Below are 24,435 nucleotides of genomic sequence, written 5' to 3'. Positions count from 1 at the left end.
TATAAAATATAAAAGGTAACTATATAAAATAATTTTTTAGAATAATTTTTGTTTATAATAAATAGGGTGTATACCTTTGCTATAGGAGGTAAAATTTCCTTTAAGTAATACTAATGCAAAATGAACCTTCACAATCCTTTCATGTATTTTGATATTCAAAAGTGCTTCCTGGAATGATTGGCCAAACACAATTTGGTTGCAAAAAGCACTGCTTAATCAATTGGCCAAGCACAAACTGCTTCTTTGCAAAACTTTTTCGAAAAGCACTTTAGAACAAAAGTACTTTGGCCAAACAGGCTCTAAGGGCTCACCATGCATTGAGCAATATAGAAATAGATGTTAAAACTCGAAACATGCAAGAGAAACAGAAATAAATAGTTGATAGTAAAAAAGAACCTACGTATAGGTAAATCATACTTCGACGGACGAGATTAAAGCAAGAAAACAAAAGAGTTGAACAGAGGAAAATAACGTATTGTCACATCCCTCTAGATGAAAATGGGAAAATTTGGTAAGTAACCCCGAAGGCAATTATTAGGAACTAGATAGATAATTCTAGTTTATATATTCATCCTTCAGGACAAAGTAAAATCCCAAAGAAGTATTTCCTGCACTACAACTCTTGTATATCGTTCAGCACGTCTTCTACCTGAACCACCATCTCTGAATAGTAGAAATAGGAGTATTCATGAACGGGGCATATCGTTGAACAAGAGGATTTACAAGCCTCCCAATCTTAGCCCACACACTCTGATGGTAACCAGCTGTGGCAGGAGCATGATACATAAGCTTCAATAGCTGCAAGGAGTTACATAATAGTCATTATAACAAACTTATGACAGTTTCAATAGGCTGCAAAGAGTCTGCATTATAGTCATTGTAACAAAGCAATGCGGTGTACATAAGCATCAATAGCTGCAAAGAGTTGCATAATAGTCACTAAAATGAACTAATATGTTGTACTCCCAACACAATGGGAAACAAGGATCCTAGGGCTTTTGGTTCAATGGCTAGCGTGCAACACATGATTTGTGAGCTAGGCGAAAGCTTGGTATTTAAGTAGAGAAGAATAGAAGGCAAGCCCATTATCCAAAAAGTGGGTATAGAAGCGGCCTAGAGTAACACATAACACTTCATCAAGTTTAAACTCTGATTCATGAAGTTGTCACAGTTTGTAGGGGTGGCAAAAGGTGTGCTAGGTTGGATATGGGTGGGTAATAAATAGGTGCATGCCCAACCCAATGCGTTGCACCATCCAACTATTTGTCGAATATATTTCTTCCATTCCAGGAAGAAATGCTTGCTGGAACAACAATATAGAGAGAAGAAAGAAGTAACATAACTCACAATTTCTCACATTCGCTTATATCAAAGAAACAATTTATTTAAATGGCAAAAGATGCTGAAGATACAAAAGTGAAAATGACAGGACAAGACAAACCTGCCAGTACATGAATGTTTGTATAATATTACGCTGCCACCTGAATTTTCATGAATACAAATAGTTATAAGCCAATAGAAACCAAAATGATAATGTCCAGGAAGATAACATCATAACAAGCACTGGCACAGGCCAGGATTTTAAAAAAAAAAAAGGTTGAGAGACTTACGATAATAGAGAGACAACTAGAAGAAATCCCAGCCCAATCTCAGCCTGTGAAGACAGTATGCTAAGAGTAGTTACGTTTGACTCAACCCATACGCAAGCCTCTTCCAAGTACTTCCTGTAGACGGTCGACAAATTTTCAGTCATGGAAAAATCCAAAACAACCAATCTACCTTCAACAGCATTGTGTGTTGGGGTGGGTTGGGTGGGGTGGGGTGGGGTGGGGGAACCAAATAATAACATTCACCCAAGTGATTTACACTGAATAAAAATGTACGAAGTTTTCGATGTTTTGACATGAAGGAAAATGGTCATATACAGCTAGAATGTTCACAACTTCACATATATGATAAACTTGCAAGAGAAGATAATATACAATTTCATTCTGAGCTTTCACAATTGCAGGTTAGCTACATGTTAGTCTTATCCATAATATATCAGATATATTTCACTAAGCAATATGAAACCACAACAGCAGTTGGAACATCAAAGATTCCTGCAGTATAATTACATTTAATTATTTAATAGGATACTGTAATGCTTTTTATAATTATATTTAGTTATTTAGTAGGATACCTGTACTGCTTTTCTCCCGATTGCTGGTTTCAAATGATAAGAAAAACAGCTTTAACTTTCTTTGGTAACTTAATTAAACAGTATTTTACCTGTACAAAGAAGATGTGCTGAAGTTACGTCGCAGGAATTTCGCGACATGTTCAAGTGCTCGGCATGAAACAGGAATCAAAGCAACTGCAAATCATTGATCATGAATATATTACTGAATGAATTTACACAGCTAATATTTATTAATAAAATAACAGCGGCAAAAGAAAAACAGACAGGAGTCAAGCTTACATTTCAGGTAAAGATGGGAAGTTACAAAAGTAAGGCAGTAAATGAAGTAGATGAAATCTTTTGTCACAATCACTGACTGCAACCAAACTTGCACTGCTTGCAAATTCCAAGCCCTTGGCTTCTACAAAAAGTTACTAGATTATTAGAAGTAGCCGCATTGCCCAAACTCCAAAGGACAAAAACTGATCTCAGGTATGAAGTTGAAAAAATAAATTAGAAATTTTTTTTACCCCATATAATGAGTATAATGAATATAAGGAAGAACATGCAGTTCCCAAAAAGGACAATCGATATGCTCTGTTTGACAGAATTGTAGGTGTAAGCGGAAAAACTGCGAGAACTGCCACAACAAAAACCTGCAGAAAAGAGTACCATAAGCAATTTAAGAACTAAGTAATTTGAGTTAAGACCAATTTAAGAGTGTCAAATACGATCATCAAAATCTAGTCCTGTAAGTCTCAGACTGAAGTTCAAAGATGCAAGAGAGAGCACCAGGAAAAAAGAAATGATTCGAAGAAAATCAACCTTAGAAAAGCAAAATGACGAGAGGAGTTTCTATTAACTTTGACCCACAAGTTAAGGAGAGGTCTTTGCAAACAATTTTAACTACACATCCGACCTATGCAACGGACGAAGCTTCCCCACCCTTCTGAAGACCACAAAGAACCTCTTTTTTTCTTTTTCTTCTTTTATTTTTATTTTTTTGGGTTGGGGGGGGAGGTTAAGTATCAGAAAGAATTAATGTACCATGACATTTAAAAAGACCAAGGAACTAGGCTAAAGTACTTATTTAGAAAATTTGACACAGTCGTGCTTGAGTCAAGCTTTTTATAGATCTAATCACCAGAATAACTTATAACCATAAACTTAATTTTTATATACAGGTAATCTCAACAAAGAAAGGCTATGATGCAGAGTTATTTCTAATTGATAATAAAACAAGCTTTTCCTCACAATTTTTCTACTTATCTTTTTCATATTTACACCCCTGACCCACAGGTATCAAATGATAAATCAATTGAGATCAAGGTTGTAGAAGAGCGTTGGAAAAAGAAATAATTCTATATTGAATTTTTCCATATACACACCCATACCCATAGAGAAGGCATCCACTACTACAAAAAGCTGGCATGTGCACTGCATCAAGAGACAGTATTATTCTAAAGGAATGATGGTCCCATCCTTGCAATATATACCCGACCTTATCCCTTTTTGCTAATAATGAGTTGACCATTTGATCTACTACCATACAGGAAAAACCTTGATATTCCAGACTAAAACCATGAATTTCTATAGAACTCATGGTGTTGAAGTTAAAAAGAAAATGATTCATATATTTCTCTAGTGCAAATATACAGTACCCAAGCATTCACTGAAAATTGTATAGTATGTCGGTCCCATCGAAGTGATGTTGGATTTGAAGCTGGGGTTGATGACGTCCCAGAAGTTCTACTAGCTGGTCCTATTAAGAATACATATAAAATGCATTTAGAAGAAACAAAAAAATATATTTCAAGTAACGATGTACTCCAAAAGATCGGGCACTTCTCCATTTATTCAAAATTCAGCAAGAAATTCATACCAGAGTTACGTTGTCTTGGCTGGTTATTAGAAGTTGTGGACGACGAAGATGAAGGTTGCGCGGGTGATGGCCTTGCTGGTTGGGATGAATTGCTGGTAGTCAGTGGCTCAACCACTAGACCAGGGTCCTGAAGACAAAGATACACTATCAAATGAAACCAAAGCGCCAAAGCAACATCTCAAGATCAACATAAAAATGTAAAGACGTGCCCCACTTCGGACATCTGAAATTGTATTTTTAGTACAACGAAGCTCAAGAGTCCATCAAAAAAGCAGAAGTGCTACAAGAACTTGAACTTGATTTCCCACTTTATTATTATTGTGCATTAAAAATCTCTCAATGGTATCATTCCACATTGCTAGGAACCTAAGAGCATTTCCACACTGTTATCTAATAGGACACCACTTTTGAATTTTCATCTGTTCTCTAGGAAATGGAGGATTAAGTACTCAAAAGATCAAGTGAAATAAATATACATTCAGCAACAATCTCAAATGATAGACAACTAAAGAGTTAAAACCATTATATTACCTGAAAGTGAAGACAGTACTATACCTCAGGAATGAGTGAAGAAAACACTTAAAGGCACAGAAAAATTAACACCCGGGGGCAAGGGCGGCCCAACATCATCCGAGGCCTAAAGCAAAGCCTTAATAAGAGGCCTTAATATATATATATATATATTTTTTTTATTTTTTTTTTATTTATTATTTAATGAACATCGTTTTTAAAAAAAATTAGACAAGTGAGGACGTGGAATTAAAAAAAATGAGAACTTAGTTTTATAAAGTACAGAAAATTAAATGAATTTAAAGTTGATTGCATCACAACTGAAATGGAGAACCAGAAAACATACTTCCTCCGTCCCAACTTAAGTGACTCCTTTTTTTTAGTAAGTCCCTTTCTATATTTGGTAACAATTCAACTTTAGATTTTTCTTTTTACCATTAATGAGATAATTTCTACCCCACAAATTTCTATGATTTATTTAAGATTACAAGTTTCAAAAACCTTCCTTTATTTCATAAACTCCATGTCCAGTCAAACACTTTCATATAAATTGGGACGGAGCGAGTATAATTTATGTAAGGAAAATAAATAATAAATTAGATTATTAGATATAGTTACGTGATAATTAAGTAAAAAAGTAAAATAAAATTGACGGAAAACTATTTTAGTTATATTAATTAGAGGAAGAAATCGAGTTTAAAAAATAATATGACAATAAAGAAATAAATTTATCAATAATAAGAGATAATTATATAAAATAATATACTACTATATATAGAGAAATAGTAATTTTGGGGCCCTTAAATTTTTGGGGCATTCACTTGCTTTAGGGTCAGGCCGCCCCTGGGTAGGGGTAGCAGGTTAGGCTTGAGAGGAGGAAAAAAATGAGAATCAACATTCTCCGCTAAATTTCTAGAAGCCCCAATTTTGGGAAGTCAATGTACTCAAGGGGACAATAAAAGTGGGAATATGATGAGATTAAGCTTGAACAGTAGGAAGGAAAATGAAGTCCGATGCACCTATTCAACAATTAAATTGAAAAAAAAGTAGTATATTAAAATAAAGTACAACATTCAGACAAAAAGATTCCATGAGAAAAAATAAACCTGAGTGAATTTCATGCTGCACCACAGCAATAAGAACAGGGAAAGAGAAAGTAATGCTAGTTAAATGGAGTTTGACGAAAAGATTAAAAAAAACTCATCTTAATTATGAAATTGTTGGAATCTTTTAGTAGAAAGCCCTGAACTTTGATCAGAACAACTGAGATTTACATGCTAATATCCAAATAACTCAATCCATAGTACACTTGAACAATCAACTTCATCTCAACTTGAAATCGGCTATACACTTTTGACAAAACTAGAAATGACGAAAAGCAATTAAAAGTAGGACAACCACAAAGTGTAAACAACAATAAACGAGATTAACACATTAATTAGGACTTCTAAATTAACTGATAGACATTAAATAAAATATGGAGTAGCAAACAAAGTTCCCACTAAACCGCATCTGAAGTCCAATGATTTTGAATATCAGAATATACAATTCAATCAATTAGTATCACTTATCAACTTCGACCCAATCCCAAATTAGCTGAGGTGGGCTATATAAATACTCCACATACATTCCGCTCTATTCGAACCCACTTTGAAAGGGGCATATATATATATATATAAAGTACTGTACAAGTAAATTAGAAGAAGAAAAAAAGAAAGAGAATACTGACGATGCATTTTTGGTAGAATTTGCGCTTAAAGTGGTCGACGACGTCGGAACGGGAAGCCATGTGAGGAGGAATGAGGATGTTGGACCAGTAATCTGCCCATCTCGGATCGTTCTCGTAGTCGTATGCTGCCGCTGCTATTTTCTTCAGTTTCTGTGGATCTTCTCCTCCTTCTCCCATTTCTTCTACTTCTCTCTGAGTTTCTGTGGAATTTGGAAGAAGCACCGAGTTTTGACTTTTCTGTTAGGAACCCCTCGAAACGCAGATAAGAAAAGATGGGGTTTTTTTTGTTTTGGCTTTAAGATAGTAAAAGATGCTACTAACCAAAACAATTAGTGTAAATTTAATAAATTGAAATAAAACAATAGAAGAATATTGCAAAGAAAAGGGAGAGAAAATTCTATTGATTTGAAATGAAATACAATGGAATAGAACACCTCTATTTAAATAGTGACTTAACTACAAAGTAACAATCCCTAGAATCTCTCTAAAATATAGACATTCACCTTAAATAAAATTCTATTTATAACACTCCCCTTCAATGTCTATTCAACAGATAATGTATCTCGTTAAAACCTTAACTAAAAATAAAACTCAGTGGGAAAAAAATTCTAGTGAAGGAAAAAGAGTACACATGTTTAGAAATACGCCATTTGGTTGCCTCGTTAAAAACCTTGCAAGAAAAACCAAGTGGGACAAAACCTTGCAAGGGAAAAAGAGTACAACGCGTATTAACTACCCTGATGAGAGCATCAATTCACATCATTGAGCCTTCGCATCCCAATCTTGTACACTAGCTTCTTGAACGAATCTGTTGCACGTTGATATCACCATTCTTTTGAAGATCATGGGTGAAAAATAACTTTGGTGAAATGTGCTTTGTCATATCTCCTTTTATGAATCCTCTCTTCAATTGGGTTGTGCATGCTCCATTCTCTTCATACAAAATCGTGGGTAGTTTGTCACACTTCAAACCACATTTGTCTCAAATAAGATGTATTACAGACCTCAACCATACACATTCTCGACTTGCTTCATGAATAGCAATTATCTCAGCATGATTAGATGAAGTAGCTACGATTGATTGCTTAGTCGATCATCAAGATATGGCAGTGCCTCCACATGTAAACACATAGCATATTTGAGATCAAGCCTTATGTGGGTCGGATAAATACCCAGCATCGGCATAACCAACAAGATCGGGACTACAATTATTACCATAAAATAAGCCCATATCGGTAGTCCCTTTTAGATACTGCAATATGTGTTTGATTCCATTCCAATGTCTCCTTGTAGGAGCATAGATATATCTTGCTAAGACATTAACTGAAAAAGTTATGCCAGGCCTTGTAGTATTAGCAAGATACATTTGTGCACCAATTGCACTAAGATATGGTACTTCAGGACCAAGTAGCTTTTCATTATTTTTTTGAGATCGGAACGGATCCTTATTCATATCAAGTGATCGAACAACCATTGGAGTACTTAATGGATGTGCTACATCCATGTAAAACCGTTTCAATACCTTTTCTGTGTAGGCAGATTGATAAAAAAAATCCTGTTTGCCAAATGTTCAATTTGCAAATCGAGACATAATTTTATCTTTCCGAGATCTTTCATCTCGAATTCCTTCTTTAAATATTCAATTACCTTTTGGAGTTCTATAAGAGTCCCAATAAGGTTTATGTCATCAACATATATGGCAAGTACAATAAATTCCGATGTTGTTTTCTTTATAAAAATACACGGGCAAATGGCATCATTTATATAAGCTTCCTTTAATAAATACTCATGAAGACGGTTATACTACATTGTCCTGATTGCTTTAGACCATACAAAGATCTTTGCAATTTGATTGAACACATTTCCCAGGACTTTGAATTATGTGCGTCAGGCACTTTAAATCCCTCGAAAATTTTCATGTATATCTTATTATCAAGTGATCCATAAAAGTACGTGGTAATCACATCTATTAAATGCATGTCAAGCTTTTTATGGACAGCAAAACTAATGAGATAACAAAATGTTATTGCATCCATAACAGGTGAATATGTCTCTTCATAATCGACATCATGCCTTTGTGAAAACCCTTGTGCAACAAGGTCTGCCTTATATCTTTGTACCTCATTTTTCTCATTTCTCTTACGTACAAAGACCCATTAATAACCAACAGGTTTAACACCATTAGGTGTTTGGACTACAGACCCAAAAACTTCACGTTTCGCAAGTGAATCCAACTCAGATTGGATTGCTTCTTGCTATTTTGGCCAATCACGTCTTCGGTGACATTCTCCAATAGATTGAGGTTCAAGATCCTCACTATCTTGAATAATGCTAGATGTAACAATATATGCAAAGACATAATCCACTATTATATCCAATCGGTTCAAATTTGTCTCAATATCGATTGAGTTTATTGATAGTTCCTTATTTATTTGAGTCTCAGGCTCAGTGATTTCCTCATGAATCTTAGGATTGGTTAAATCGTGGATTGGTTAAGTCGTACATGAATCAATTAAACAAATATTTTTACTATTGAACTTTGATTCAAGTTTGCTTTGTGAGATATTCATATTTGCTTAGTCTTCTCAAAGAGCTTCTTGAGACGGTAGAGTCTCGTACTGATAACGTGAAATAAAACACTAGAAGAATATTGCAAAGAAAAGGGAAAGAGAATTCTATTGATTTGAGATGAATTACAATGAAATAGAACCTCTCTATTTATAGGAAAAGAGTGACTTAGCCATAAAATAACAATCCCTAGAATCTCTCTAAAATATAGACATTCACCTTAAATAAAATTCTATTTATAAGATAAATCAATAATTAAAAAGTTCTTCCAATCAAAGACCAAACAACTAAAATAACTGTCTTTTTTTCTTCTTATTATTTAAGCGTTAATGTTGGGGGTTGGGGGGGGGGGGGGGGGGGGGGTTCCCTAAAAGAATAGTGTAATCGAGCTTTTCTAAAAGAATATACGTCTTATTATTGAGAATTTACTTATAAATGCTTTTATGAAAAAAGTTTCATTCAAATATCATTCTTAAATTTTTCAACTCAAAAGCTGGATTGTCTCAACCAAGGAGGATAATACTCGATAATGTACATCTGAGTCATTTCGTAAAATTAAATTTCCTTAGAATATTGAGATTTTTAATCATTTTTTTTCAATATAGAAGGATAGCACATGAATGATGACTCTGAATCTGAATCTTGGATAGCAAATGTGATAAACGGCTAAAAATGCATATATTTTTTTTTGGGTACTTTCATCTCATAAGTTGTGGGGGCCGGGGTCAACTTAGTCATTTGGCTTTGGAATGTAATATATAAGCTTCTAACTCTTATTTAAGCCGCATTCTGGGCCTGAGAAGGCAAGGAACACTATTGTTGAAGTAAAATTGAGCCAGAAAGATCCTCAAGTCCATTCCACAAGACAAATCAAAGAGTTTTTCTCTACTTCTCTATCTTTATTTCTATGAATTTTGGTCTGACAATTGTTTATGTATTTTTGAGTAATAGTATGTGTAGCTAAACTTTTCTTCTAGGGATTTGATGGAATCAATTATTGGGTGAATTATTGACCATGCTTATTTATAATGAATCATTTTTATAATCTATTTGTTCAACTACGTTTTGCTTGTTGTTAATTGAATGACCATCGATTAACTGTGCCTATATATCATGTGTTGCTTGAAAAAGAATACTTGATTAGGTTGTTGTTGAACGGTGTCACTTTTGAGTAAGTTAAGATATTAATTACTTGGATTTAAAAGTAAAATTAGAGATAACGAAGTTTTGGCACGATCTTTGTGAGTCGCTTGAATTGCTAGCTAGGGTTAGTTCGAGAGAATAATTCTAGAAAATTACTGCTTTTGATTGAGAGATAATTATTGTAACAGGAGAACTCACGATCAATGGAGAATAAAGCGGCGTAATTATAGTGAACACGTTATGCATTTATCCTGATAACTGAGGAAATCATAATCCTACGCTTTTTTTTCTTCAATTCACATATTTCTCTTTAGTTGATAATCTTATTACTTTTGTATTTTTTTAGTTAATAAGTAGTTTAAAACAAAAATATTAATCTTTATCACTCGAAAATTGTTTGAACTTTTTTCTTAGTGATGTTAAATAACTATAACTAAGCTTTAGTTCTCTGTGAGATTCGACCCTGGACTCATAAGTATGGTTATATTTACAGCGACCGCTTATCATTTTCAGGACTAGAGTTGAGTGTGATCAAAATGACCCGAATTTTACGTATTTAAACTATAGGCTCTTATGTTTCCTTTCCTACTATAATTCCATCGACGTGACATTACAGAAAAGATATTAATCATGCAACCAATTAAACACCAAAAAACATTTTTCATTAAAAGGGAAAAATATTTTCTTCACTTATGTTTTCCTCCATCAAGTCATTTGAAATGGTTTCTAAATTTTAGAGTGTTGGACAGAGAGGTTTTTTCTGGAAAATGTTTTTCACCGGAAGAAACTATGTCTCACTAGCCATGGTATCAAATACAGTGTCATTGAAATTACTCCCTCCATGCTTGTTTTGCACATGTACACTTAAAGTTTCAGGCTCATCCCCTCAAACCACTTTGGTGGACTTAAATATCGGTGGAGCAAGAATTTTAAGTTTATGGATTTTAAATGCTTAGATATAATAACTCTGGGTTCGGGATAAAATTAAGTGAATTTGTTAATATAATATATGATATGAGTAAAAGTTAGTGGGTTCTGCCGAATCTGTAATCCGACCATGAAAATCAGTACAACTCAATTTTACATATGGGTAGAATCGAACACTCTTTTGACAGGAGATGCAAATGAATGTATGTATGTTATCCAAACTCAAGGGCATTCAAAAGGATCCAGTTGCATAATTTGCTTTCACTGACCAAAATCTGGGATTTAAGTGACCGCTTACTACTGAGGACAAACCTCCAATTATAATACAAAACTGCCGTTGAGATTAGTTGTTCTAACAACTTGAGATATGTATTCCCATCCTTTGCTGCTCAAAATTGTGGGGTGTACCATATTGGAAAGAATCATTGGAGAAACACTTGAAGGGATGTCAGTAAATGTTCAAAATGGACATGTTTTATTTCCCAACCTCAGAGCTGTTCATGTAAGAAGCTGCAACAAACTGAGAAATATATATATTTTCGGTTATGACAGCTCGAAGTCTTGGCAAACTGGAGAGTTAAAGGTAAATGAGATGCCAAATCTGGAGAGTCTTTGCAAACTATAAGCATTTCTTCTTACATTATAGAGTTTCTTATACCTTCTTCCCATTATCATATTATATAATGAACACCTTTTATCTTTTCTCCCATGTTCAAATGACAATATCTTCTAGTCTAGCTAGTTTTACTTAAATCTTTCTTATTTTGTAAAAGCATCAAATGTTTCAGTAATTTCCCGCAAACCATCCCTCAATTTAGGAAAATGCATTTAAAATGTATGGCCGTTGGCAGTGATTTGCAGTTTGTTTACCCGAAAAATCGGGTAACGTTAAATTTATATATGGTTCTAAGGATACGTAATATCCTTTGATACAAAGATAACAATACAAGTATTTTGACTATTAGAATGAGAGTGATGAACAGAAAGAATGAATAAGATGAAGTAAGACAAGTATAAGGAGATATTTTTGTATATAAGAAAAGATCTTTTGTTCCAATCTATTCCGTGTCTATAGCTTACAAGGATCCCCTCTTTTATAATAGAGGGTCATTACATTATTTATAATAAAATAATAAAATAAAGCATATAGTAGAGGACCCAGGATAATTTGTCTCTTCCTTGATTCCCGCCAAGATTCTCTCTCTTGGTGCGGTTGCAACGGCTCTTGTCTGTGAGCTCGAAACTGGCTCGAACTCGTCATTGGGTCGGCCCTTAGGTCTTGGCTTTAGTTCGACCTTCGGGATGGGCGTGGCGCATTTCTGACCTCGAAGCAATGCCTTGCAGATCGGTTTGGTTAAGGGCTCGATAAGATTATCGAGTTGACCCCTCGAGCAGCCTTCGGATTCGAGGCTCGTTTGTACCGTCTTCGGAGCTTACTCCCAAAATCCTACTCCAATTTCTTGCCACTCAATCTCGATCGAATATAGGAAAGCCGAAATCTATTTTGACCGTATATAGATAGTCCCCTCGATTCTCATGAAGGATGCGATTAGAATCGATATGATTTTCGACTGTTCGATCGGGTAACAAGCTGACGTTTTAACAAGGATCAATTATGACGTATGTGATAGTTGTCCCATCGATTTAGTCTTTTAAGGTTTTTAATGCTTGTCAGACGGTGGTCGACCAACTCTGATATTGAACCGTCATGATGCGAGCCTATAAATAACCCTTTCTTTTATCCATTACTACTTTTACATCTTCTAACTTCCAAATTTCCCAAATCCCTTTTCGTACTCTCCAACTTACCAGTAATTCTGTGATTTCTTTCTACAGAAGCCCCTCTTCAATTCTACCAAATTTTTGCCATTTTTCTCTATCTTTACTTCTAAATTCAAAAATGGCGAAAACGTCACAAACCATCCCTCAGAAAGAGAAAGCTTCATCTTCATAGTGTACCGCCGATGATACGCTGGTAGAACCACGGCCTGAGGAGTGCGTTCCCGAGGGGTGCGTCCTTACTTCTGATTTCAAGGTCGATAAAGGCTCCTCGGTCCCAGGTCGATGTGAACCGGTATCGAGGTATATATGTTCGATAACCGAGAAGCACCTCTAACAGCTAAAGAAGGATTGCAATTGGGATAAAAAAGAAATAATGATTCCTTCTTCTGACGAAGATATCACTTCGCACGTGAGAGGGTTTTTGAATGTGTATTCTTACCCTTTCACGTTGGGTCCCCTCAATTTCGTTATCATTGATTTCTGTCATCAATACCAAATTACCTTAGGCCAGGTCCACCCATCTTTTTGGCGGATTGTTATCTTGATCCAATATTTCGTGAGCAAAATCGAGGGGATGCCATTCACCCTCGACCATCTTATCCGATTATACCGTCCTCGACTTTTTCGAGAAAGGTTAATAAAACTTCAATGTCGGGCTTCCAAGGCTCTGTTCTTGAGTATTGACGAGGACAGGGACTGGGGTTGGATAAGCAGGTTCGTTCGAGTAAGGACTTTGGACCTGATTCCGACTGAAAAGATGCCTTTTCCCGAGGAGTGGAATATGAAACGTAAGTGTGATCCTGATGTTACTTCTACTTTGTTCTTTCATTTTTTTCTCTCTTCGACACTCCTCTTTTTATGATGTAGCAGTTCCCTAGATGCCCGGAGCAGTTCCCGATCTCAAAAATTGGGTACGAGCTCTTGTTTTGACCTCCACATACGCCGAGCGCTCATGGCGTGATTTGTCAAAGGGTCGGTAGGAGGCCAAAAATCATGGTAAGCCCATTTCTCGTATTCTTCGAACGAGGTGGTTTTCAAATATCTTATAAAAAATTTCCATATGTAGGTTTGGGTAAGGATGCGGTTTTGAGGCCTTTGTCCAACGAGGAAGAAATCTTGGCCCCTGTCCAAAAACCGGTGAAGGGAAACAAAAGGAAAAGAGCCCCCGTTCCTGAAGACCCAAAACCGAAGAAGAGGATGGCTCGCAAGCCAAACAAGGATGCCATTCCCTTGAGCTCGGTATCAATTCTGCGTCTAAGGGATGAAAATGAAGAAGAAGAAGAAGAAAATGATGGGTCAGCGCTGGCGGCCCGAACGAAGAAAACCACTGATGCCCCATCGACAGCTGGACCGATGATGCTCCACGAGGCTCCGCCTCGACCTGAGGGTTTACCGGAGAAAGATTTGGGGTAGAGTCCCCGAATTATCGGAGATCGAAGACGCAACTCATCAGAGCTAACGAGCAGGGGATATGACCGAAGGGGCCCTCGAATCCCTTTGAACCGAAGAGAATGCTCCAGGTGATTCATTTGGGTCAGCAGCAATCGAAGATTCACCTACCTTTCCCGCTTTTTCTGCTGGGGTGATTCGGGAAGCCCAAGCTCTGGGGGCCCTCGATCTAGACATGCCTCACGATGGAGAGAATCCCTTTCGTGACATGTTTACCGGTATCGAGGATGTTGCCAGTACTGGTGATGAATTAGACCTTTTTCACGGGGTGCGGCAGGCTTTGAATCAGGTAAGCTTTTAAAATTGTTTTGCCGATACTACCTTTATGTTTTACTTTTCGTTAACTTCATTTCTTGTTTCTTTGTAGGCAGTAGCAGTTCATCGAGAAGCATGTTCTCGGTCCCAAAACAAGCTGCGTCGATACGAAGTCAACCTTCAACGGGTTACTGATGAGAGGAATTCCCTAAGACTTCTCTTAGGGCAGAGGGACGAGGAAATAAAAGACCTCCGAGCTGAGTTGGCCAAGGCTTGCCGAGATCAGACCGATTTGTCTGAGCAGGTAATGATACTTTTGAAAGCCTATGGGCTTGATACTGGAATGATGGCTAACTTTTCGGTCTCACAGCTGCAGCAAAAAATTGAGATGATCGGGAAGCTTCGTAAGGAGGTTGACGTAATAAAAACGGAGTCTTTGCAGTGGAAAGAAGGTATGGATCGTTTTGCTGCAGAAAAAGAAACTTCTCGAGCCCAGTTATCATCGGTCGAAACCCAACTTCAGAAAATGAAGGAAAAAGGCTCGGTTCAGGCAAGAAGGATAGAGGAGCTTGAGGCTCAGTTGGCCTCTGTACTTGCCAAGGCCAAAACTGATGCCGAAAAGGCAAAGGCCGATGCGGATGCACTCGTGGCCGTCTATTGGCACGATGCTGAAGCTGCCCAGGTCCAAGCAAGAGAGGCAGCCGAGTCCGCCGATATTCGAGCACATCGGGTTGCCGAACTAGCTAAGTGCTGATCCCGAAGGGAAACCCTCAAGGAGATCCATGCTAGTGGTTTTGACCTCGCTGAAGAAATAAAAAGGGCCAAAGAGCTCGAAGCCGATGCTGAAGCTTTGGTTTTCGATGGCGATGATGATGACAATGATGATGATAATGATGATGATGGGAGCAAGAGCGGATCCGAGAATTGGGGGGGGGGTCTGATAAAGAAGAGACCGCTCCCAACGATCAAGAAATTTAGTCCTTAGTTTTTACATTATAATCAACCATGTAAATAATTTTGTATATTGATAATTCTGCCCACTTGCTTCTATTTCATAAAGACTTTTATTCATGCCTTTATGAATGTTTTCATAAGGATCTAAATAACTTTAATCAAATTTGGACTTCGTAGTCTCTATGATGTGGCCTTTAGGCTTACTAGCTGAGTCAACGATTCGAACTCGAAGAAATATAGCTTGTAGGCGTAATGGTTGAGTGAGTGCTTGCTTGAACTATGAATGAAAGTAGCCCGTAGGCTTATTAGTCGTGTGAAATGATTCGAACTCGAAGTAATGTAGCATACAGGCGTAAAGGTCGAGCTCAAACTCGACATAAAAGTAGCCCGTAGGCGTAGTCATCGAGTGAATGATTCGAACTCAAAGTAGTGTAGCCCGTAGGCGTGATGGTTGAATGAGTGCTTGCTCGAACTCGAAATGAAAGTAGCCCGTAGGCTTATTAGTCAAGTGAAATGATTTGAACTTGAAGTAATGTATCCCGTAGGCGTAATTGGTCGAGTTCAAACTCGAAATAAAAGTAGCCCGTAGGCTTAGTCATCGAATGGATGATCCGAACTCGAAGAAATATAGCCCGTAGGAGTGATGGTTAAGTGAGTGCTTGCTCAAACTCGAAATGAAAGTAGCCCGTAGGCTTATTAGTCAAGTGAAATGATTCGAACTCGAAGTAATGTAGCCTGTAGGCGTAATGGTTGAGTGAGTGCTTGCTCTAACTCGAAATGAAAGTAGCTCATAGGCATATTAGTCGAGTGAAATGATTCGAACTCGAAGTAATGTAGCCCATAGGCTTAATTGGTCGAGTTCGAACTCGAAATTAAAGTAGCCCGTAGGCTTATTAGTCGAGTGAAATGATTCGAACTCGAAGTAATGTAGCCCGTAGGCTTAATTGGTCGAGTTCGAACTCGAAATAAAAGTAGCCCATAAGCTTAGTCGTCGAGTGGATGATCCGAACTCGAAGAAATATAGCCCGTAGGCATAATGGTTGAGTGAGTGCTTGCTCGAACTCGAAATAAAAGTAGCCCGTAGGCGTATTAGTTGAGTGAAATGATTCGAACTCGAAGTAATGTAGCCCGTAGGCTTAATTGGTCGAGTTCGAACTCGAAATAAAAGTAGCCCGTAGGCTTAGTCGTCGAGTGGATGATCCAAACTTGAAGAAATATAGCCCGTATGCGTAATGGTTGAGTGAGTGCTTGCTCGAACTCGAAATAAAAGTATCCCTTAGGTTTATTGGTCGAGTGAAATGATTCGAACTCGAAGTAATATAGCCCGTATGTCACGGGCCCAAATCCTTACATTGGGTAGCGGCACCTGCTCGCCCGTGCGACGCCTGCAGTTCCCCTCGCTGCAGGCCAGCCTATTTCTTTTTCCAGGATATCCAAGCACGATCCTGTGCCTGTTAGTGGAGCTCGCCCATAGGCATGCCCCAACTCGTGCCGCCCGTAAGATGCCTAGGCCCTTGGCCCTAGACATGTCGTGGCGCTTCATCTTAGGATCATAATCCATGCGCGCCCTGGGGGTTTGGCTTAGGACATGTCTTGTCCCTCGCCAGGACTGAGCATCGCTCCCGCGTGCACAGCCCAATCCTCAAGCTCGACACTCGCCTAGTGCATCCGCGACTAGCTCGTGCTTCGCCCGAGTAAGGCAACCTTTAGCCCTTGGCCATTATCATGCGCGTCTTTCGTGCCATGCCCATACATAGCCCTCTTGAAGCACGCTTCCATTCCAAAGTAGTGCAGTGTCGCCCACACCTGTACCTTTAGGCCAACGGACCCTTGCTTGCATGGTTGAACCCAAGCCATGCTCACAAATCGACACATGATGCCCCTATGACAGGTGCATCAAGTATCCAATCGGTGCGGAGGTCTCGTTCCAACATTCGGCAGCCTGCGGGGCTGGCCGTCCCACACTCGCAGCCTCCAGAACCACTTTGATGCCCAACGCAGGCCCGAAGACGTTGCGCTGTCCACACGAGTTCCCAAACTCATGTGGATACCTTTGACACTCATTTGAGTCATCTAGGCAGGCCCTTGAGGTTACCCCCAAGGTAGCTCGTTCGATACGGCTTGGTGGCAGCATGTATGGGGGAGGCAGGTCGGAGCTTTCATCACCTATACCCCCCTTATATATGCTTAAAATTAAAAAGCCCAAGTTGCCCGAGTAGACTGCTCTACGTCAAACCATCAGAAGGACCTTTTCTCACCGGTTCTTGGCCGAAATCACAACTCCAAAGTGCGAGTTGTGACATCCTCCCACACTCATAATGTTCTCGTCCCCGATGACATATCATGGCTTAAGACATCTCGGAGTCTGCCCCCTCAGGTATGCCTATTCAAGCTCCCTTTATCCTGTGGGTTGGACTTTCTCGAAGTCCTTTCTCAAAAGGAGTCGTGCCCCATGCACTTCTCTCCCAAGTATCTTCCAAGCGTGCCTCTGCACTTCATCGACTTTCGATGTTCACTTGGAAAGTGCCTCCACACTTGCACCCTCTGGTGTCTAACTTTGTGATTGACCTACACTAGTAAATCACACCATGACCCTCACGGTCTTCATGTCTGTCTGAAGCTTTCCCTTCACAGGTTAGCACATCAATGTGCTCTTTTGACACCGCTCCCGTAGCCTTTCGCTCCCACAGCATTAAGACGCCCTCTTGGCATAGCTCACGTAGCATTACGCTCCCATAGCTTTTTCTTGCCTTCAATACCTTGAATATATGTTCGCTCCCAGACCCACGACTTCGCCCATATGCCTCTTGCATGGGCGGTATCCTCCCACACTCAATGTGGAGGATACATCTTAGCACTGCCGTCCCACTTGGCATTCGGCCAGCACTTGGGATGACCTTTGGTGAGTACTACATTCCCAAAGTCATAGCATCGCCGTATTTCCGAACAAAGCTCTTTGTTTTCCAGTTGTCACTTCCTCAGTAAGTAGCCAATGCTCCCGGTAGTAGTTTAATACTCGCCCTATAGACAGGCGCCCTCTTGGCCCTGCTAGCACGGCTTCCCGGTTCGGTGTGCCTCGCACCTGGACACTCACGGTCCCCGATCATTCGACGTACCTCTTTCCAGAATGATGACACCTTCTAACTTGGAAACTCGCCCAATTCCGAAGCTTCGCTATACCCTCGAATTCGTTTCCTCACCTTGGCAATGCCCTCAGGAAACCCAAAGGTCTTCTCCTGAAGGAAAGACACTCAACTTGATGCGTTGCACGCATCCTTGGAAAGATCTCCGCTATGATCATGCCCAAGTTTATAGTCCATGGCTCCCACTCTTCGCAATATGGTTGCACGACCTGGAAAACATGGCTTTCTCTTGGCCATCCGACTCATCGGCATATCACCTCATTCAGTAGCACCTTAGACTCATGAGAGACAACGGAATCACCCATTTCTTTCGTTGACCATCAGTATCGGGTTCTCGATCTTTGGTGGCATATGAATATCAATCTCTGCTTTGACGTGATCTCTGCACTGACATCCAAAATGCACTCGCCATATCCACCCTTTGCCTTGACGTTGTGCCATGGCATAGTATGGCCTTAATCAGCTCTGATACCAAGTGTCACGGGCCCAAATCCTTACATTGAGTAGCAGCACTTGCTCGCCCGTGTGGCGCCTGCAGTTCCCCTCGCTGCAGGCCAACCTATTTCTTTTCCCAGGATTTCCAAGCACGATCCTGTGCCTATTGGTGGAGCTCGCTCGTAGGCACGCCTCAACTCGTGCCGCCCATAAGATGCCTAGGCCCTTGGCCCTAGACATGTCGTGGCGCTTCATCTTAGGATCATAATCCATACGTGCCCTGGGGGTTTAGCTTAGGACATGTCTTGTCCCTCGCCAGGACTGAGCATCGCTCCCGCGTGCACAACCCAATCCTCAAGCTTGACACTCGCCTAGTGCATCCGCGACTAGCTCGTGCTTCGCCCGAGTAAGGCAACCTTTAGCCCTTGGCCATTGTCATGCGCGTCTTTCATGCCATGCCCATACATAGCCCTCTTGCAGCACGCTTCCATTCCGAAGTAGTGCAGTGTCGCCCACACCTGCACCTTTAGGCCAACGGACCCTTTCTTGCATGGTTGAACCCAAGCCATGCTCACAAGTCGACACATGATGCCCCTATGATAGGTGCGTCAAGTATTCAATCGGTGCGGAGGTCTCGTTCCAACATTCGGCAGCCCGCGCAGCTGGCCGTCCCACACTCGCAGCATCCAGCACCACTTTGATGCCCAACGCAGGCCCGAAGGCATTGCACCGTCCACACGAGTTCCCAAACTCATGTGGATATCTTTGATACTCCTTTGAGTCATCTAGGCAGGCCCTTGAGGTTGCCCCCAAGGTAGCTCGTTCGATTCGGCTTGGTGGCAACACATATGGGGGAGGTAGGTCGGAGCTTTCATCACCTTTACCTATATGCTTAAAATTAAAAAGCCCAAGTTGCCCGAGTAGACTGCTCTACGTCAGACCATCAGAAGGACCTTTTCTCACCAGTTCTTGGCCGAAATCACAACTCCAAAGTACGAGTTGTGACACCGTAGGCTTAATTGGTCGAGTTCGAACTCGAAATAAAAGTAGCCCGTAGGCTCAGTCGTCAAGTGGATGATCCGAACTCGAATAAATATAGCCCGTAGGCGTAATAGTTGAGTGAGTGCTTGCTCGAACTCGAAATAAAAGTAGCCCGTAGACTTTGTGGTCGAATTTAACTTAATTCTGTTTGCATAATAAATCTCCAAATAGAGGAATTTTCCTTGTATATAAGATGTCGGTAAAGAGGAGAACTTTCTTCGCAAGTCACTACACATGTGTTCATGTTTCGCTCCTGGGTTCGGGCCAATCTACATGAGCTTGGTTCGTTTCGACCATTTGGCTCTTACAATTTTTCCTATTGAAACCCTGTTGTTGTGAAATAACTTTCTTGCATCTGAACTCGATGTATTTGAGGGCCTAATGCCCCATATTATTCGAGGTTGATTGTAAAGAGGCCTCGGATATTGTTGTGAGTGCATCACGATCAATGGTTGCCTCATTAAAAACCTTGCCAAAAAACCCATTTGGGATAAAATCGGTCTAAGGAAAAAAGAGTTCAACGCGTGCTTTCAAGCGAAAGATCCATCTTAGTTCTTGTTCGGACTTCTGCAGGGTTCAGTTTTGAAATGTAAACGAATATGGAAGGGTCGTACCTTAGCAGTAGTACCGTTTTAGATATGATACATTCCAGCTGCTTGATAGCTATTTGCCGTTTATAATTCCGAGCCTATACGATCCCTTTCCGACGTTCTCGAGCACCTGATATGGTCCTTCCCAATTTGGTCCTAGTTTTCCTTCATTCGGATTTCGGGTATTGATGGTGACTTTTCTTAACACTAAGTCCCCGGGCTTGAAATGGCGGAGCTTGGTTCTTCGATTATAATATCTTTCGATTCGCTGCTTTTGGGCAGCCAATTGGACGAGAGCAGTTTCTCGTCTTTCGTCCGATAATTCGAGGCTGGTATCCATAGCCTCGTTATTTGATTCTTCCATTGTGAATCAAAATCTGGTACTGGGTTCACCAACTTCGACTGGTATCAATACTTCAGAACCATATACTAAGGAGAATGGGGTCGCCCCCGTACTGGATTTTGACGTCGTTCGATAAGCCCAAAGGTCTTCGGGCAGGATTTCTCTCCATTTTCCTTTAGCGTCGTTCAACCTCTTCTTTAGGTTTTGAATGATAGTTTTGTTCGTTGATTCGGCCTGCCCGTTTCCACTGGGGTGGTATGGCGTTGATAGTATCCTTCTTATTTTGTGATCTTCGAAGAAATTTGTTACTTTGCTACCAACGAATTGTTTCCCATTGTCACATACTATTTCGGCGGGTATCCCGAATCGACATACGATATGATCCCAAATAAAGTCTATAACTTCTTTCTCTCTTATTTTCTCGAACGCCTGTGCTTCAACCCATTTAGAAAAATAGTCAGTCATAAATAAAATGAATTTGGCTTTACCTGGGGTCGATGGCAGAGGGCCAACGATATCCATTCCCCATTTCATGAACGGCTATGGGGAAAGGACTGAGTGAAGTTGCTCTCTGGGTTGATGGATCATTGGCGCAAACCTTTGACATTTTTCACATTTACGGATAAATTCTTTCGCATCTTTGCCCATATCGATCCAATAATACCCTGCTCTGATTATTTTTCGAACTAATGGATCGGCACCGGAGTGATTCCCACAAGTGCCCTCGTGCACTTCCCGTAGGATGTAATCGGTATCTCCCGGACCCAAGCACACTGCCAATGGTCCATCGAATGTCCTTCGATATAGCGTTTCGTCCGAAGCCAACATGAATCGAGCAGCTTCAGTCCATTGGGCCCTAGAATCTTTAGGGTCCAATGGGAGCTTTCCGCTCTTTAAGTATTCAATATACTTATTTCTCCAATCCAGGTTAAGCTTGTAGAATTTATCTCGGCGTGACCTTCTTTGATTACCGATCTAGAAAGTTGAACGACAGTCCCCGAGCCTAAGTCATCTACCTCAACCGACGATCCCAAATTCGCAAGTGCATCGGCTTCATTGTTTGTTGTCGTGGAACATGCCGTAAAATCCATTGTTTGAAATGGTGCAAAGTGACAAGCAGTTTGTCTAAATACCTTTGCATTCTACCTTTTCAAACTTCAAAGGTTTTGCTTACTTGACTTACCACCAGCAAAGAGTCACAATTGGCTTCAATGACTTCTGCTCCCAAGTTTTTAGCTAGCTCGAGACCTGCAATCATGGCTTCATACTCGGCCTCGTTGTTAGTCAACCTGGTAGTTTTAATAGATTGCCTAATAGTGTTACCCGTGGGTGATTTCAAAACTATGCCTAGCCCGGACCCCTTCACGTTCGAAGCTCCGTCCGTAAAAAGGGTCCATACCCCCGATGACGTACCCGATTTCAACAAGAGTTCTTTTTCAACTTCGGGTATGAGGGTTGGCGTGAAATCGGCCACAAAGTCTACTAAAATTTGATACTTGATGGCCGTACGGGGTTGATACTCGATATCGTACCCACTTAGTTCGACGACCCATTTGGCAAATCGGCCTGATAGCTCGGGCTTGTGCAAAATATTACGAAGCGGGTAAGTAGTTAATACACATATGGGATGACATTGAAAGTACGATCTTAACTTTCTAAAGGCGATTATCAGTGCAAGTGCCAATTTTTCTTGGTGCGGATATCTAGTTTCCCCTTCTCCTAAGGTCTGACTCATATAATAAATGGGGAATTACGTACCTTTCTCTTCTCAAACTAGGACACCACTTAAGGCGATTTCCGATACTGCCAAGTACAAGCAAAGTTTTTCGTCTGTTTTTGGAGTGTGAAGTAGTGGTGGGATTGATAGATATCGTTTTTTTTCCTCCTATGCTTGCTGGCATTCCGGGGTCCAAGCAAAATTGTTCTTCTTTTTGAGTAGAGAGAAAAATTTGTGACTTCGATTAGATGATCTCAAAATGAACCGACCTAAGGCTGCAATCCGACCCGTTAGCCTTTGTACGGCTTTCACGTTGTCAACAATGACGATGTCTTTGATGGCCTTGATTTTATCGGGGTTAATCTCGATTCCCCGATTTGACACCATGAAGCCGAGGAACTTGCCCGAACCGACCCCTAAAGCACATTTTTTGAGGTTGAGCTTCATGTTGTATTTTCTCAAAATTTCGAACGTTTCTTGCAAATGGGTCAAATGGTCCTCTGCGCGCAGGGATTTAACTAGCATGTCATCAATATAAACTTCTATTGATTTACCTATTTGTTCTTCGAACATTTTATTTACTAGGTGTTGGTAAGTAGCCCCCGCATTTTTTAGCCCGAAGGGCATCACATTATAACAATATGTTCCATATATGGTGACAAATGAAGTCTTTTCCTGGTCCTCCGGGTTCATCTGGATTTGATTATACCCAGAATAGGCATCGAGAAAAGTGAGGATCTCGTGACCAGCCGTGGCATCGATCTTGCAATCGATGTTAGGCAGCGAAAAGGAATCTTTGGGGCATGCTTTGTTCAAATCCTTATAGTCCATACACATTCTAAGTTTGTTCCCTTTTTAGGCACTACAACTATGTTGGTTAACCATTCGGGATATTTCACCTCCCGAATGGACCCTATCTTGAGAAGCTTGGTTACCTCATCCTTTATGAATGCGTGCTTTCCCTTGGATTGGGGTCTTCTCTTTTTCTTCACCAGTCTGAACCTAGGGTCCAAGCTTAGCCGATGCGTCGTTATGTCCGGTGGGATCCCTGTTATATCTAAATGGGACCAAGCAAAACAATCGATGTTATCGATAAGAAATTGAACAAGTTTCTTCCTGAGTTAGGGGCTCAACCCCGTTCCCAAGTATACCTTTCGCTCGGGCCAGTGCTCGATTAGTGTGACTTGCTCTAGTTCCTCAATTGTTGATTTGGTGGCGTCGGAGTCATCAGGAATCATGAAAGATCGAGGGACCCTTTGATCATCATCTTCTTCGATCTTCTAGTTATCTGGCTGGGTCAAAGCCGACATCTGTGATTGCTATTTGGTGTCCCGTTCTCCTTCTAAGCCCGATCCCTTTATCGGCGAAGGTGAGGACATTGATTTTGATTCCTTGACGGTGAACATTTCCTTTACGGCCTCTCCGTACACTGTTTTGACACCTCTCGATGTTGGGAATTTGAGGACCTAGTATAGGGTCGAAGGTACAACTCTCATGTTGTGGATCCATGGCCTTCCGAAAACGGCGTTGTATCTCATATCGCCTTTGATCACGTGAAACTTTGTTTCCTAGATGGTTCCGGCCACATTTATTGGTAAGATTATCTCGCCCTTGGTGGTTTCACATGCCATATTGAATCCGTTTAAAACCAGAGTTGCGGGTGTGATATGGTCCTGCAGGCTGAGTTGTTCTACGACCTTCAATCTGATGATGTTGGCCGAGATACCTGGATCGATTAACACACGCTTAATTTTAGTTTTATTCACGAGTATGGATATTACCAGTGCATCGTTATGAGGTTAGATG

The 24,435-nt window shown here is 40.3% G+C and overlaps 2 protein-coding genes across 2 annotated transcripts; one reads left to right on the top strand and one right to left on the bottom strand.

The window, feature by feature from the left end:
- Nucleotides 1–361: 361 nt before the first annotated feature.
- On the bottom strand, nucleotides 362–6,560 carry LOC104087399 (uncharacterized). Its single transcript, XM_009591850.4, has 9 exons — nucleotides 6,283–6,560; nucleotides 4,044–4,170; nucleotides 3,823–3,923; nucleotides 2,692–2,817; nucleotides 2,462–2,582; nucleotides 2,272–2,356; nucleotides 1,611–1,724; nucleotides 1,442–1,481; nucleotides 362–798 (listed from the first exon to the last, which is right to left on the bottom strand). Exons 1-9 carry the CDS (start codon nucleotides 6,457–6,459, stop codon nucleotides 646–648), a joined length of 1,044 nt encoding a protein of 347 aa, XP_009590145.1. The 5' UTR covers nucleotides 6,460–6,560; the 3' UTR covers nucleotides 362–645.
- Nucleotides 6,561–14,326: 7,766 nt separating this feature from the next.
- LOC138899069 (uncharacterized) lies at nucleotides 14,327–15,160 on the top strand. The gene is made up of 2 exons (XM_070185184.1): nucleotides 14,327–14,440; nucleotides 14,519–15,160. The coding sequence occupies exons 1-2, from the start codon at nucleotides 14,327–14,329 to the stop codon at nucleotides 15,158–15,160; spliced, it is 756 nt and encodes a 251-aa protein (XP_070041285.1).
- The last annotated feature ends 9,275 nt before the right edge of the window (nucleotides 15,161–24,435 follow it).

The sequence above is a fragment of the Nicotiana tomentosiformis genome, chromosome 9, assembly GCF_000390325.3.
Source record: "Nicotiana tomentosiformis chromosome 9, ASM39032v3, whole genome shotgun sequence".
Classification (NCBI taxonomy): domain Eukaryota; kingdom Viridiplantae; phylum Streptophyta; class Magnoliopsida; order Solanales; family Solanaceae; genus Nicotiana; species Nicotiana tomentosiformis.
Note: the sequence above shows the minus strand (reverse complement) of the source record. Positions and strands in the feature narration are given on the sequence as shown.

Bases quoted from the DNA above. Each gene is read 5' to 3' on its own strand.
- LOC104087399 (XM_009591850.4), bottom strand. From the start codon at position 6,459: ATGGGAGAAGGAGGAGAAGATCCACAGAAACTGAAGAAAATAGCAGCG. The intron at 4,171-6,282 runs GTCAGTATTCTC...CTTTGTCTTCAG, and splicing joins AATTCTACCAAAAATGCATC to GACCCTGGTCTAGTGGTTGA. The intron at 1,725-2,271 runs GTAAAATACTGT...GACCGTCTACAG, and splicing joins AGCACATCTTCTTTGTACAG to GAAGTACTTGGAAGAGGCTT.
- LOC138899069 (XM_070185184.1), top strand. From the start codon at position 14,327: ATGCCTCACGATGGAGAGAATCCCTTTCGTGACATGTTTACCGGTATC. The intron at 14,441-14,518 runs GTAAGCTTTTAA...GTTTCTTTGTAG, and splicing joins TGCGGCAGGCTTTGAATCAG to GCAGTAGCAGTTCATCGAGA.